The sequence below is a fragment of the Malaclemys terrapin genome, chromosome 3 (genome assembly GCF_027887155.1).
Source record: "Malaclemys terrapin pileata isolate rMalTer1 chromosome 3, rMalTer1.hap1, whole genome shotgun sequence".
NCBI classification, from domain to species: Eukaryota; Metazoa; Chordata; order Testudines; family Emydidae; genus Malaclemys; species Malaclemys terrapin.
The window spans coordinates 102,633,707-102,648,773 of record NC_071507.1 but is presented as its reverse complement, the minus strand read 5'-3'; the positions used below and the strand labels follow the sequence as shown (position 1 = coordinate 102,648,773).

Below are 15,067 nucleotides of genomic sequence, written 5' to 3'. Positions count from 1 at the left end.
AATCTCTTCCCATTCTGGTAAGATCAACTAACATAACAATCTAAAATGTTAAGATCTGTCATAATTTCTGAACTCGATCAGTCAAGAATTCATAATGTGGCAACCTTAATCTTACTCACTTATTATGTAAATAATCATCTGAGCCTCTGAGAAGCAAGGAACAATGCTGTGCAAAAGGAAAAGGTATCTTAAACTGAAGAGGAGTAAATTGAAAAAGGAAATGCATGGTTGAATACATCAATAAAGTTATAGAAACTGAATGCCACCTAATAACTTCTAATGTAAAATTCCTGTTGCCCTTCATGGAGTTGTCTTCCTTTCTCTCCTCCCTGGTGAAGAAAAGCTATGCTTGGAAAATTATTTTTTTATCACCATCATGCCAGTTAGTGCAATGTGTCCTCAAAGTGGTCGTTCTTTGGGCTATTCTGATGTCTAACAGATCTTTGAACATGTAATGAAAATGGACTAAGCAATGGAGGGAACACAGAAGTGAAGTGTTGATGGAAGTCTGTCCCACTCTGCAGAGAGGCAGCGCAAGATGGAGTATCTGCATTGTGTTCATGTTCTATCCTAGAATAGAGTGAATTGTGATAATTGAGTCTGGAGGTGACTAATGCATGGATCACTGTAGCCAGAGCCTCATCTGGGAGTAAATAGTAAAGTTTACTAGCAAACTGCAGTGGAAGGAGGATATATATGTATCAATGGTATTAAAATATATATATATATTTATATAGATACCATTGATACTATCTGATGCCTTAGCTTAGGGATGTGTTAAATAGATTCACAAAGCATTATGCTGTTTGAATATGAAGCCAAGGACAATGTACCAGCTAGTTCTTCAAAGCATTTTTCTTACCAGCACTGCCTCAGTCTTGTCTACGTTCAGTCTGAGCTAGCTATTAATTCAGTAACTCCTGTCTTGTTTGCATTGACATTCTTGCTCAGCTTTTATCTTTCAAAAATGCTATATATAGGAAAGTGTCATTGACATGTTGGCATTGGAGCCTGTTGTATCTTGCCACATCTTCAAATGGTCTTATGGAGAAAAATGGGGAGATGAAATAACTTTTTTGTCTTGGAGAAGAGCAATTTCCCATCACCACTCTCTGAATCCTCTTGGAAATGAATGTTTGGAGCAGTAGTACTACACCATCTACTTCAGCTGTGTTATGTAGGTAGTCCAGGGGTCGTCAACGTTTGGCACGCGGCTTGCCAGGGTAAGCACCCTAGCGGGCCGGGCCAGTTTATTTACCTGCTGACGCGGCAGGTTCGGCCGATTGCGGCCCGCACTGGCCGCGGTTCGCCATCCCGGGCCAATGGGGGCGGCAGGAAGCAGCGCGGGCGAGGGATATGCTGGCCACGGCTTCCCGCCACCCCCATTGGCCCGGGAGGGCGAACCGTGGCCAGTGGGGGCTGCAATTGGCCGAACCTGCCGCGTCAGCAGGTAAATAAACTGGCCCGGCCCGCTAGGGTGCTTACCCTGGCGAGCCACGTGCCAAACGTTGACGACCCCTGTGGTAGTCCAATAGCACCTTTTGGTTCATATCTGAAAAAAGGTCAGATAATTTGAGCAATGAGATGTGGCCTCTACCCATTGCCATAAGAAGTGTCATGTGTTAGTTGCTACTGTGGTTGTCTCCATGGTGTGCCCCTGTCTGAAGCTCAGTTGTGGAGAATCGAGGATGGTTGCACATGTCACTTTTTGTTAGTTAATTGTTGCCCTTTTCTCTCTTTTGCCTAGGAATGGGAGGCTGGAGACAGAACTATATGTGGAAGGTTCTTAAGCATCAGATTTTTTTTTTTTTAAATATTTGCACAGGCTAGCATTTTTAGGTAATTTGGCATTTTAGTTTCTCTGAAGGAGGCGTTGATGATTTGTTAACAGGCATAGTTGTTTTTCACTAGCCAGCAGACGCACAAAAATGTCTTTCTGGTCTTGGCTTAAATATTTCTCAGGGCTTTTTGAACTTTTGTGGATGTGGTAGGTCAGACTTTGTCACGGGTGGTGAGGTACAAACGGTTATCATGCTTAGTCAAATGTAGATGCTGTATAACTGTAAAAGTAACATGGCTTAAAGAATAAAATAACTGAGCTGTCTGGAAATTACCAGGAACAAAATTTGTTATGAAGATCATAGAATCATAGAATATCAGGGTTGGAAGGGACCTCAAGAGGTCATCTAGTCCAACCCCCTGCTCAAAGCAGGACCAATTCCCAACTAAATCATCCCAGCAAGGACTTTGTCAAGCCGGGCCTTAAAAACCTCCAAGGAAGGAGACTACACCACCTCCCTAGGTAACGCATTCCAGTGCTTCATCACCCTCCTAGTGAAATAGTTTTTCCTAATATCTAACCTGGACCTCCCCCACTGCAACTTGAGACCATTGCTCCTTGTTCTGTCATCTGCCACCACTGAGAACAGCCGAGCTCCATCCTCTTTGGAACCCCCCTTCAGGTAGTTGAAGGCTGCTATCAAATCCCCCCTCATTTTTCTCTTCTGGAGACTAAACAATCCCAGTTTCCTCAGCCTCTCCTCATAAGTCATGTGCTCCAGACCCCTAATCATTTTTGTTGCCCTCCACTGGACTCTTTCCAATTTTTCCACATCCGTTTTGTAGTGTGGGGCCCAAAACTGGACACAGTACTCCAGATGAGGCCTCACCAATGTCGAATAAAGGGGAACGATCACGTTCCTCGATCTGCTGGCAATGCCCCTACTTATACAGCCCAAAATGCCGTTAGCCTTCTTGGCAACAAGAGCACACTGTTGACTCATATCCAGCTTCTCGTCCACTGTGACCCCTAGGTCCTTTTCTACAGAACTGCTACCTAGCCATTCGGTCCCTAGTCTGTAGCAGTGCATGGGATTCTTCCGTCCTAAGTGCAGGACTCTGCACTTGTCCTTGTTGAACCTCATCAGGTTTTTTTTGGCCCAATCCTCTAATTTGTCTAGGTCCCTCTGTATCCGATCCCTACCCTCTAGTGTATCTACCACGCCTCCTAGTTTAGTGTCATCTGCAAACTTGCTGAGGGTGCAGTCCACACCATCCTCCAGATCATTAATAAAGATATTAAACAAAACCGGCTCCAGGACCGACCCTTGGGGCACTCCGCTTGAAACCAGCTGCCAACTAGACATGGAGCCATTGATCACTACCCGTTGAGCCCGACGATCTAGCCAGCTTTCTATCCACCTTACAGTCCATTCATCCAGTCCATACTTCTTTAACTTGGCGGCAAGAATACTGTGGGAGACGGTATCAAAAGCTTTGCTAAAGTCAAGGAATAACACATCCACTGCTTTCCCCTCATCCACAGAGCCAGTTATCTCATCATAGAAGGCAATTAGGTTAGTCAGGCATGACTTCCCCTTGGTGAATCCATGCTGACTGTTCCTGATCACTTTCCTCTCCTCTAAATGTTTCCTAATTGATTCCTTGAGGACCTGCTCCATGATTTTTCCAGGGACTGAGGTGAGGCTGACTGGGCTGTAGTTCCCCGGATCCTCCTCCTTCCATTTTTTAAAGATGGGCACTACATTAGCCTTTTTCCAGTCATCTGGGACCTCCCCCGATCGCCATGAGTTTTCAAAAATAATGGCTAATGGCTCTGCAATCTCACCCGCCAACTCCTTTAGCACCTTCGGATGCAGCGCATCCGGCCCCATGGACTTGTGCATGTCCAGTTTTTCTAAATAGTCCCGAACCACTTCTTTCTCCACAGAGGGCTGGTCACCTTCTCCCCATGCTGTACTGCCCAGTGCAGCAATCTGGGAGCTGACCTTGTTCGTGAAGACAGAGGCAAAAAAATCATTGAGTACATTAGCTTTTTCCACATCCTCAGTCACTAGGTTGCCTCCCTCATTCAGTAAGGGGCCCACACTTTCCTTGACTTTCTTCTTGTTGCTAACATACCTGAAGAAACCCTTCTTGTTACTCTTAACATCTCTTGCTAACTGCAACTCCAAGTGCGATTTGGCCTTCCTGATTTCACTCCTGCATGCCTGAGCAATATTTTTATACTCCTCCCTGGTCATTTGTCCAATCTTCCACTTCTTGTAAGCTTCTTTTTTGCGTTTAAGATCAGCAAGGATTTCACTGTTTAGCCAAGCTGGTTGCCTGCCATATTTACTATTCTTTCTACACATCGGGATGGTTTGTTCCTGCAACCTCAATAAGGATTCTTTAAAATACAGCCAGCTCTCCTGGACCCCTTTGCCCTTCATGTTATTCTCCCAGGGGATCCTGCCCATCTGTTCCCTGAGGGAGTCAGTCTGCTTTTCTGAAGTCCAGGGTCCGTATTCTGCTGCTCTCCTTTCTTCCTTGTCAGGATCCTGAACTTGACCATCTCATGGTCACTGCCTCCCAAGTTCCCATCCACTTTTGCTTCCCCTACTAATTCTTCCCTGTTTGTGAGCAGCAGGTCAAGAAAAGCTCTGCCCCTAGTTGGTTCCTCCAGCACTTGCACCAGGAAATTGTCCCCTACACTTTCCAAAAACTTCCTGGATTGTCCGTGCACCGCTGTATTGCTCTCCCAGCAGATATCAGGGTGATTAAAGTCTCCCATGAGAACCAGGGCCTGCGATCTAGCAACTTCTGCTAGTTGCCAGAAGAAAGCCTCGTCCACCTCATCTCCCCTGGTCTGGTGGTCTATAGCAGACTCCAACCACGACATCACCCTTGTTGCTCACACTTCTCAACTTTATCCAGAGACTCTCAGGTTTTTCTGCAGTTTCATACCGGAGCTCTGAGCAGTCATACTCCTCTCTTACATACAACGCAACTCCCCCACCTTTTCTGCCCTGCCTGTCCTTCCTGAACAGTTTATATCCATCCATGACAGTACTCCAGTCATGTGAGTTATCCCACCAAGTCTCTGTTGTTCCAATTGCATCATAGTTCCCTGACTGAGCCAGGACTTCCAGTTCTCCCTGCTTGTTTCCCAGGCTTCTTGCATTTGTGTATAGGCACTTAAGATAACTCATCGATCGTCCCTCTTTCTCAGCATGAGACAGGAGTCCTCCCCTCTTGCACTCTCCTGCTTGTGCTTCCTCCCAGGATCCCATTTCCCCACTTACCTCAGGGCTTTGGTCTCCTTCCCCCGGTGAACCTAGTTTAAAGCCCTCCTCACTAGGTTAGCCAGCCTGCTGGCGAAGATGCTCTTCCCTCTCTTCGTTAGGTGGAGCCCGTCTCTGCCTAGCACTCCTCCTTCTTGGAACACCATCCCATGGTCGAAGAATCCAAAGCCTTCTCTCCGACACCACCTGCGTAGCCATTCGTTGATTTCCACGATTCGACGGTCTCTACCCCGGCCTTTTCCTTGCACAGGGAGGATGGACGAGAACACCACTTGCGCCTCAAACTCCTTTATCCTTCTTCCCAGAGCCACGTAGTCTGCAGTGATCTGCTCAAAGTCAATCTTGGCAGTATCATTGGTGCCCACGTGGAGAAGCAAGAAGGGGTAGCGATCCGAGGACTTGATGAGTCTCGGCAGTCTCTCTGTCACATCGTGTATCCTAGCTCCTGGCAAGCAGCAGACCTCTCGGTTTTCTCGGTCGGGGCGGCAGATAGATGACTCAGTCCCCCTGAGGAGGGAGTCCCCAACCACTGCCACCCTCCTCCTCCTCTTGGGAGTGGTGGTTATGGAACCCCCATCCCTAGGACAGTGCATCTTTTGTCTTCCAATCGGTGGAGTCTCCTTCTGCTCCCTTCCCTCAGATGGGCCATCTAGTCCACTCTCCGCATTAGTACCTGTAGAGAGAACATGGAAACGATTGCTCTACATTGCTGGTGCATGGATGCTCCTCTTTCTCCTTCTGGAGGTCACATGCTGCCAAACCTCTTCACCATCCTTGTGTCCCTGCTGCGCCTGCTCTGAATCTTCAGAACATTATGGCCGTAGAAGCATCTCCTGACATCTGTCCAGGAAATCTTCATTTTCCCTTACGCAACGCAGAGTCGATACTTGTTTCTCCAGCCCTCAAACCTTCTCTTCCAATATGGAGACCAGCTTGCACTTTGTACAGACAAAGTCGCTTCTGTCCTGTGGAAGAAAGACAAACATGGCACAACCTGTGAAGGTTACAACAGCTGATCGCTCACCTTCCATATCACCGTCCTCTTAAGAACTTCCTCAACTGTTGCAGGAACTACTCAGAGAAACCTGCAGATGAAAGCCTGAGTGCGCTCTCCCCGGGTGAACTCCCAGGCAAACTCCCGCTGTTAGCCTCTGCTGTTCACCGCTCAGCTGGTTCGCTGTTGACTGCCCTTATATACCAGTCAGGCCCACTCAAGGCCCACCTGGAACAAAGCACTCCCAATTCACACTTTTCAAACAAACAAGCAAGCAATCAAGCACACGGTCAAACTGACCAACTGTCCCAGCAGCAGACACTCAGATACTCGCCAACAGTGAGTATCATTATTTTGTAAATTATCATGATTAATTATTATTTAATACTGTATATTTGTTACTGCATTATAAAATACTTTACATATTTTGTGTGGGTATGTCTTTGCATTAGATAATTGTATTATCTTACATGGTTCTGGCAAAGTAAATCCATTGTGCATGCTTTGAGGTTTGAATTATAAACTATAATTTAGTACATAATGTTCAACCTCAGCACTACAGTGCTCTCTGGGGAAGAATTTCAAAGGCACAGCTTTAGATACCTAATTCCCATTGACTTTCAATGAGAGTTAGGCACCTGTGTGCTATTTGAGCCTTTGAATATCTATTCCTTTATATTGGAGTACCTTTATTAAAACTAACCCATTATATGTAAAATCTTGGCTAAGGAAATCTGCATGAAATGACAGAGTTCATCTTCAATAAATAAAAGCAGTGACTACAAGTTCGCATATTTTAGGTCAAATATAAGTCTGACAAAATTACTTACAAATAATGATAATTCACTGGGAAGAAAATTAAGCTTTCTCAAATACCAGTTGTTTTGTGATGTAATCATGTTTAATTTACTTTTGTAAAGAAAAATAACTATTTGCAATAGTGTTTACGTTTCAGGTCTAAAACTCTCGAGGGGCTATTTTGGGGTATTTTGTGTGCTTTTTACATTGCTGTAGGTGTTCCTAATATAGATGTCTAGCCTGTAAAATTAAACTTTATTCATGTGCGCCCTTTGAAAAAAAAAATAGACTACCATTCAAAGTTGCCTTTACAATTTTTGGCAGTATTGAAGTTGTATGTTTGTACTATGTGTAGTATTCCTATTTTTTGTTCTGTAAAGATAAACTGAGATTTCTTTAAATGCAAACAGTAAGTCTATTCAGGAGCCCTACATCCACCTGTTGTAACTGTACCAGTGTTATTTACTTTACGGATTTTATTAGGAAACCTGAGGCTTCTTGTACTCTGTAACAACTTTGAAAAGAGGTCTTTGAATTGCAGTTCACAGCTTAGACTGAGCATTCCAGTAAATATTTAGGTCATTAGAGCAGTCAGGTTAGAGCTGGGACTTCCTTTTCATTAGATCGGAATTTTTATTAAATACTATAATGTGCAGCACAGAAATGTTTTGTAAGACATAAAAAATATATAGTCACACTGATCTACAGTGTGACTCTATGAAACACACATTATGAATTGGGTAGTGTTCAATCCTTACTCAGAGTTCAGAACGCATGGTCTTTCAGATAGTGGAAAAAATGATGTACTTTGTATATTGCTTCCCAGCAACATGTGTGCATATTTCTTTCAATATTTCTAAAGACGATTGTGAAGAATGCTTCTATGTTAATACACATAGTTCAGAGCTATTAGTTCATAATATTTTCTCCCCAAAAGGCTGCGCTCTGTCATAATATAAGAAACTGAAGTGAAGTTATTAATCATGTCTCTGTGTTTAATTGCATCTGGATTGTTTTGAATTAGCAAACTGATCCTATGTCCTTGAAATTCAATTGCTGGGAGCTAGTCAGTAATCAGATATGTATTTTTAACTTGCTTCAGATGAAAAAGCAGCTGGGTGATAATGAAGCTATTACTCAGGAAATAGTTGGCTGTGCCCATGTGGAGAATTATGCTTTGAAAATGTTTCTATATGCAGACAATGAAGATAGAGCTGGGCGATTTCACAAGTAAGTGAAGAATGAAAGCAAATGGCTGAAAGTATCTTTTGTCTTCATTACCTAATCTAAGTAATAAATCTAGAGTCCAGAAATTCAAATATCCAAACTCTGTCGTTCTTTCCTGATTTATGGAAAAACATTGGGTTGTCATCTGCTCATTGCTCTTGGTGATTTTTTTAAACCCGTTCGTCACTACCCCTTAAAGCTACCATTATAAAATGGCTAAGCATCTCTGAGAGTGGTGAAGCACTGGAATGGGTTACCTAGGGAGGTGGTGGAATCTCCTTCCTTAGAGGTTTTTGGAATCATAGAATATCAGGGTTGGAAGAGACCTCAGGAGGTCATCTAGTCCAACCTCCTGCTCAAAGCAGGACCAATTCCCAACTAAATCATCCCAGCCAGGGCTTTGTCAAGCCGGGCCTTAAAAACCTCCAAGGTGAAATAGTGTTTCCTAATATCCAACCTGGACCTCCCCCAGTGCAACTTGAGACCATTGCTACTTGTTCTGTCATCTGTCACCACTGAGAACAGCTGAGCTCCATCCTCTTTGGAACCCCCCTTCAGGTAGTTGAAAGCAGCTATCAAATCCCTCCTCATTCTTCTCTTCTGGAGACTAAACAATCCCAGTGCCCTCACCCTCTCCTCATAAGTCATGTGCTCCAGACCCCTAATCATTTTTGTTGCCCTCCACTGGACTCTTTCCAATTTTTCCACATCCTTCTTGTAGTGTGGGGCCCAAAACTGGGAACAGTACTCCAGATGAGGCATTACCAATGTTGAATAAAGGGGAACGATCACGTTCCTCAATCTGCTGGCAATGCCCCTACTTATACAGCCCAAAATGCCATTAGCCTTCTTGGCAACAAGAGCACACTGTTGACTCATATTCAGCTTCTCATCCACTGTGACCCCTAGGTCCTTTTCTGCAGAACTGTTACCTCGCCATTTGGTCCCTAGTCTGTAGCAGTGCATAGGATTCTTCAGTCCTAAGTGCAGGACTCTGCACTTGTCCTTGTTGAACCTCATCAGGTTTTTTTTTGGCCCAATCCTCTAATTTGTCTAGGTCCCTCTGTATCCGATCCCTACCCTCCAGTGTATCTACCACACCTCCCAGTTTAGTGTCCTCTGCAAACTTGCTGAGAGTGCAGTCCACACCATCCTCCAGATCATTAATAAAGATATTAAACAAAACCGGCTCCAGGACCGACCCTTGGGGCACTCCGCTTGAAACCGGCTGCCAACTAGACATGGAGCCATTGATCACTACCCGTTGAGCCCGACGATCTAGCCAGCTTTCTATCCACCTTACAATCCATTCATCCAGTCCATACTTCTTTACCTTGGCGGCAAGAATACTGTGGGAGACCGAATCAAAAGCTTTGCTAAAGTCAAGGAATAACACATCCACTGCTTTCCCCTCATCCACAGAGCCAGTTATCTCATAGAAGGCAATTAGGTTAGTCAGGCACAACTTTCCCTTGGTGAATCCATGCTGACTGTTCCTGATCACTTTCCTCTCCTCTAAGTATTTCCTAATTGATTCCTTGAGGACCTGCTCCATGATTTTTCCAGGGACTGAGGTGAGGCTGACTGGCCTGTAGTTCCCTGGATCCTCCTTCCCTTTTTTAAAGATGGGCACTACATTAGCCTTTTTAAGGTCAGGCTTGACAAAGCCCTGGCTGGGATGATTTAGTTGGGAATTGGTCCTGCTTTGAGCAAGGGGTTGGACTAGATGACGTCCTGAGGTCCCTTCCAACCCTGATATTCTATGATTCTGTGAATGGCTTTCAGTATATAATGCTTTATTTTATTGGCAAATTATGCACCTCATTTTGAAAACAGCCTTATGTTGACCTAAGAAGAGAGACTCTTGAGACCAGTACTGAATCATCATCATGAAACACGACAAAGGTATTTCTACTGCTGTACTACTAAAATATTGATGATGACACATCACTAAGGTCACAGTAATGTGGTTTGATTTATGGTATTACTAGAAAATAATAATGGCTAATTATTTTTATGAAAATACATTAGAATGTCTTACAAATTGGCATCTGCAGAGCAAAACTTCAGATCAGTTTTGAAAAAAATCTGTATTTTGCCTTATAGTTAAAGGGGCATTATCAATTTAAATTGACCCCTAGATCCAAATATTGTGGAAAAAGTTTTTTAAAATATGTTCATTTATTTTAAATTTCAGTGACAGTTGTTTTTTTTAACAAATAAACATTTCCCTGTGGTGTTTGATAATACAGTGTTATGACAAAGTTAAGGTTAGTGACTTTGACTATAAACAAAAGTGAAACTGATTTAATTATTTTTCATTGTCCAATCTGAAAGAAACATCAAAGCTCAAATAATAAGGACAATTCTTTTAATCATGTGGTGTTAGTAGCAAAGATTAGAAATTTTGAGTGGAGGGGTTACATCATATAATTTTTAAGTTTATAGTATCTCCTTCTCATTTTTTAAGCACCAATAATAAGCAAAATTCTTAATATTGCTATGGTACTACATGTCAAATAGTTTCTTATTCAGTTTGTCTGTGTTATTGTTTTAAGACTTTATTATTAAAATAATATTTATGTAGGACTATCCATATTAAACTCATTGAAAAAAATGAATGTGCACCTGACTTCAATGAAAAATTGTAACAAAGATATGAATTGACAAATCTACTTTTAGAAATTTTTAGGCCTAAAAATGCTTATTTTTAAAACCTGATACTAGTGATATTCACCATAAGAAACTAAAGTTAGCACGTTGTTTGTTTCTTGTAGAAACATGATAAAGTCCTTTTATACTGCAAGTCTCCTGATAGATGTTTTGTCGGTATTCGGGGAGCTCACTGAAGAGGTAAGTTACACAGGTATACAGTATATCATTGATTGCTTCTTTCCAGCTATGACACAAAGACATGGTTTTAGTCTGTTAAAGCTTTGTTCTACCATTTGGCTCTCAGTATATCAGCTGTTAATTGTGAATGTCAATGTAGATGGGTTTTATTGCCATTTACAGCTTCACTCTTGTGATCATAGGATCTAGAGGGAATCTCATCGAGTATTTCCTCTATAAGTGTAAGATACAGGTTGTGTGTATTATTGTCCTTTTATGCATAGAAATTTTATACCTATACAAGTGTTTATCAGTTAGTAATGAACATACTGTGCATTTACGTGGGGATGAAATATTGCACCAGCTAGAGGGAAGGTCACCAGGGGAACTGGGGAGGGAAAATGGGAAAGCCTAAGTCCTCTTCCTCCTCTCCCATTTAGAGAAAAGCACTTCTCACCACTGATAATTGAGGTTGCACTATATAAAGTTTGAAGTACAATATACATTTTTTGGTGCAACAAATAATAGATATCTTTTAAAAAATGTTTGATGTCAGCAAGTACCAAAGTTCAATTCACAAATGTACTGCTAATGTCACGAATTGGGCAAAATAACAGAATAACTGAGACAGATTTGATTGACAAAGAATTAAAACATATGAATGTTTTTAATGCTGGTTAATTTTATGAGAAATAGGTCATTTCAAACAAACCTGTTATTTTTCTAATGAAATTACAATTTTGATTGATAGTGACTTCCATAGATGTAATATACTTAGACTTTTGTATGGTGTTTGACTCAGTACCACACAGTATTCTGATTTTTAAAAATAAGCATTATACAATATCACTAGAGCAGTGGTTCCCAACCTTACCAAACTACTATATCCAAAGTAAAAGAAGCAGTAAGAGACAAAAAGGCATCCTTTAAAAAGTGGAAGTTAAATCCTAGTGAGGAAAATAGAAAGGAGCATAAACACTGGCAAATTAAGTGTAAAAAATCAATTAGGAAGGCCAAAAAAGAATTTGAGGAACAGTTAGCCAAAGACTCAAAAAGTAATAGCAATTTTTTTTTTTGAAGTACATCAGAAGGAGGAAGCCTGCTAAACAACCAGGGGGGCCACTGGACGATTGGAGCACTCAAGGACAATAAGGCCATTGCAGAGAAACTAAATGAATTCTTTGCATCGGTCTTCACGGCTGAGGATGTGAGGGAGATTCCCAAACCTGAGCCATTCTTTTTAGGTGACAGATCTGAGGAACTGTCCCAGATTGAGGTATTGTTAGAGGAGGTTTTGGAACAAATTGATAAATTAAACAGAAATAAGTCACCAGGACCAGATGCTATTCACCCAAGAGTTCTGAAGGAACTCAAATATGAAATTGAAGAACTACTTACTGTAGTCTGTAAATCAGCTTCTGTACCAGATGACTGGAGGATAGCTAATGTGACATCAATTTTTAAAAAGGGCTCCAGAGGTGATCCCGGCAATTACAGGCTTGTAATCCTGACTTCAGTATCGGGCAAACTGGTTGAAACTATAATAAAGAACAGACATATAGATTAACATAATTTGTTGAGGAAGAGTCAACATGGTTTTAGTAAAGGGAAATCATGCCTCACCAATCTACTAGAATTCTTTGGGGTGGGGGGTCAACAAGCATGTGGACCAAGGGAATCCAGTGGATATAGTGTACTTAAATTTTCAGAAAGCCTTTGACAAGGTCCCTCATCAAAGGCTCTTACGCAAAGTAACCTGTCAAGGGATAACAGGAAAGGTCCTCTTATGGATTGGTAACTGGTTAAAACTTAGGAAACAAAGGGTAGAAATAAATGATCAGTTTTCAGAATGGAGAGAGGTAAATAGTGATGTCCCCCAGGAGTCTGTTCTAGGACCAGTCCTATTCAACGTATTCATAAATGATCTGGAAAAAGAGGTAAACAGGTGGCAAAATTTGCAGATGATACAAAATTACTAAAGATAGTTAAGTCCCTGGCAGACTGCGAAGAGCTACAAAAGGATCTCTCAAAACTGGGTGACGGGGCAACAAAATGGCAGATGAAGTTTAATGCTAATAAATGCAAAGTAATGCAATTGGAAAACACAATCCTAACTCTACATATAAAATGATGGAGTCTAAATTAGCTGTTACCACTCAAGAAAGAGATCTTGGAGTCATTGTGGATAGTTCTCTGAAAACATCCACTCAGTGTGCAGCATCAGTCAAAAAAGCGAACAGAATGCTGGGAATAATTAAGAAAAGGATAGATAATAGGATGGAAAATATCATATTGCCTCTATATAAATCCATGGTACGCCCACATCTTGTATACTGTGTGCAGATGTGGTCGTCCCATCTCAAAAAAGATATATTGGAATTGGAAAAGGTTCAGAAAAGGGCAACAAAAATGATTAGGGGTATGGAACGGCTTCTATATGAGGTGAGATTAATAAGACTGGGACTTTTCAGCTTGGAAAAGAGACGGATAAGGGGAGATATGATTGAGGTCTATAAAATCATGACTGGTGTAGAGAAAGTAGATAAGGAAGTGTTGTTTACTGCTTCTCCTAACACAAGAACTAGGGATCACCAAATAAAATTAATAGGCAGCAGGTATAAAACAAATAAAAGGAATTATTTCTTCACACAATGCACAGTCAACCTGTGGAACTCTTTGCCAGAGGATGTTGTGAAGGCCAATACCATAACAGGGTTCAAAAAAGAACTGGGAAATATCCTACATTGTCATCAATGGCTCTTAGCCAGGATGGGCAGGAATGAGGTCTCTAGCCTCTGTTTGCCAGAAGCTGGGAATGAGCAACAGGGGATGGATCACTTGATGATTACCTGTTCTGTTCATTCCCTCTGGGGCACCTGGCACTGGCCACAGTCGGTAGACAGGATACTGGGCTAGATGGACCTTTGGTCTGACCCAGTAGGGCCGTTCTTATGTTCTTAAAGGAGTCTGATTTGTTCTGTGTACCCCAAGTTTCATCTCATTTAAAAACTGCTTGCTTATAAAACCAGACATAAACCCACAAAAGTGTCATAGCACACTATTATTGAAAAATTGCTTACTTTCTCATTTTTACCACATAATTATAAAATCAATTGGAATATAAATATTGTACTTACATTTCAGTGTATAGAGTAGTGTAAACTTTTCGTAGTCTGTATGAAATTTTAGTTTGTACTGCCTTTACTAGTGCTTTTTACTGTTGTAAAACTAGGCAAATATCTAGATGAGTTGATGTACCCTGTGTTGGGGGCCCTGCATGTCGAGTTGGGGTGCCCTCGTGAGCCCAGTGCAGGGTTGGTACATCCAGTCATACAGTTGTTGGGATTCCCCATTAAGCAGGTGATTTCAGTCAAGTGGGTCCCGGCCTCCTGGGGTCACTTACACGAATAGTCCGTCGGTCCCTGGGCTAGCAAAACAAAGAAGCAGTCTGTTGCCCTGCAGCCTCCTGGCTGGGGCAGGCAGTAATACTTGGGGAATAAGCTCTCTAGGCTGAGCAAAGCAGCAGTCAGGCTGCCGCCACTGGATGGGGCAAAACAAGCGAACAGTATGGAGTCCTGCAAGGAATTAGCCCCTTGGGCAGTGCAAAACATCAATCAGTCTATGGCTCCTGAGTGGGGCAAAACAAACAAACGATCTGTAGGCCTTACTTCCCTCTGGGTGGGACATAGAGCAGACAGCAGCTTCCTCAGCAGGCAGTGGTTTGGCTTCCCTGGCAGTCTCTGCCGTCAGCAAGTCGCCTGGAGTGTAGTCCGGGTCTTCAGGCTCTACCACCAGAAGCATTGCAGGAACTGGCAGTGTACCTCCTTCCCCCACTCTCCCCTTCGCCCCGTCCCCCCCAACTGAGCTGGGCTGCCTCCTTTTATCTGGCTTCTCCACCTGGAACATGCACAGCAGGGGAAAGGGGGCTTGGCCACCTGGGCCCACAATGATTAGTCCGCCTCTGGCGGCCCAGTGATTGGTTGGTACACTCCATCGTATACCCCAGGGAAGACCTCTGCGTATCCCAGGGGTACATGTGCCCTGGTTGAGAACCACTGCAATAGAGGACTCATTAAATGGATTAGGAACTGGCTAACTGACATATCTCAAAGTAATTGTCAATATGTAATCA

The 15,067-nt window shown here is 42.6% G+C and overlaps 1 protein-coding gene across 1 annotated transcript in view; it reads left to right on the top strand.

Moving 5' to 3' along the window:
• The window catches only part of VTA1 (vesicle trafficking 1), a 77,270-nt gene that overhangs the window by 30,934 nt on the left and 31,269 nt on the right, over window positions 1–15,067 (top strand). Inside the window, exons 3-4 of the mRNA XM_054023251.1 lie at window positions 7,979–8,106; window positions 10,881–10,956. Coding sequence (XP_053879226.1) covers window positions 7,979–8,106; window positions 10,881–10,956 — 204 coding nt within the window. The remainder of the gene's footprint in view (window positions 1–7,978; window positions 8,107–10,880; window positions 10,957–15,067) is intronic.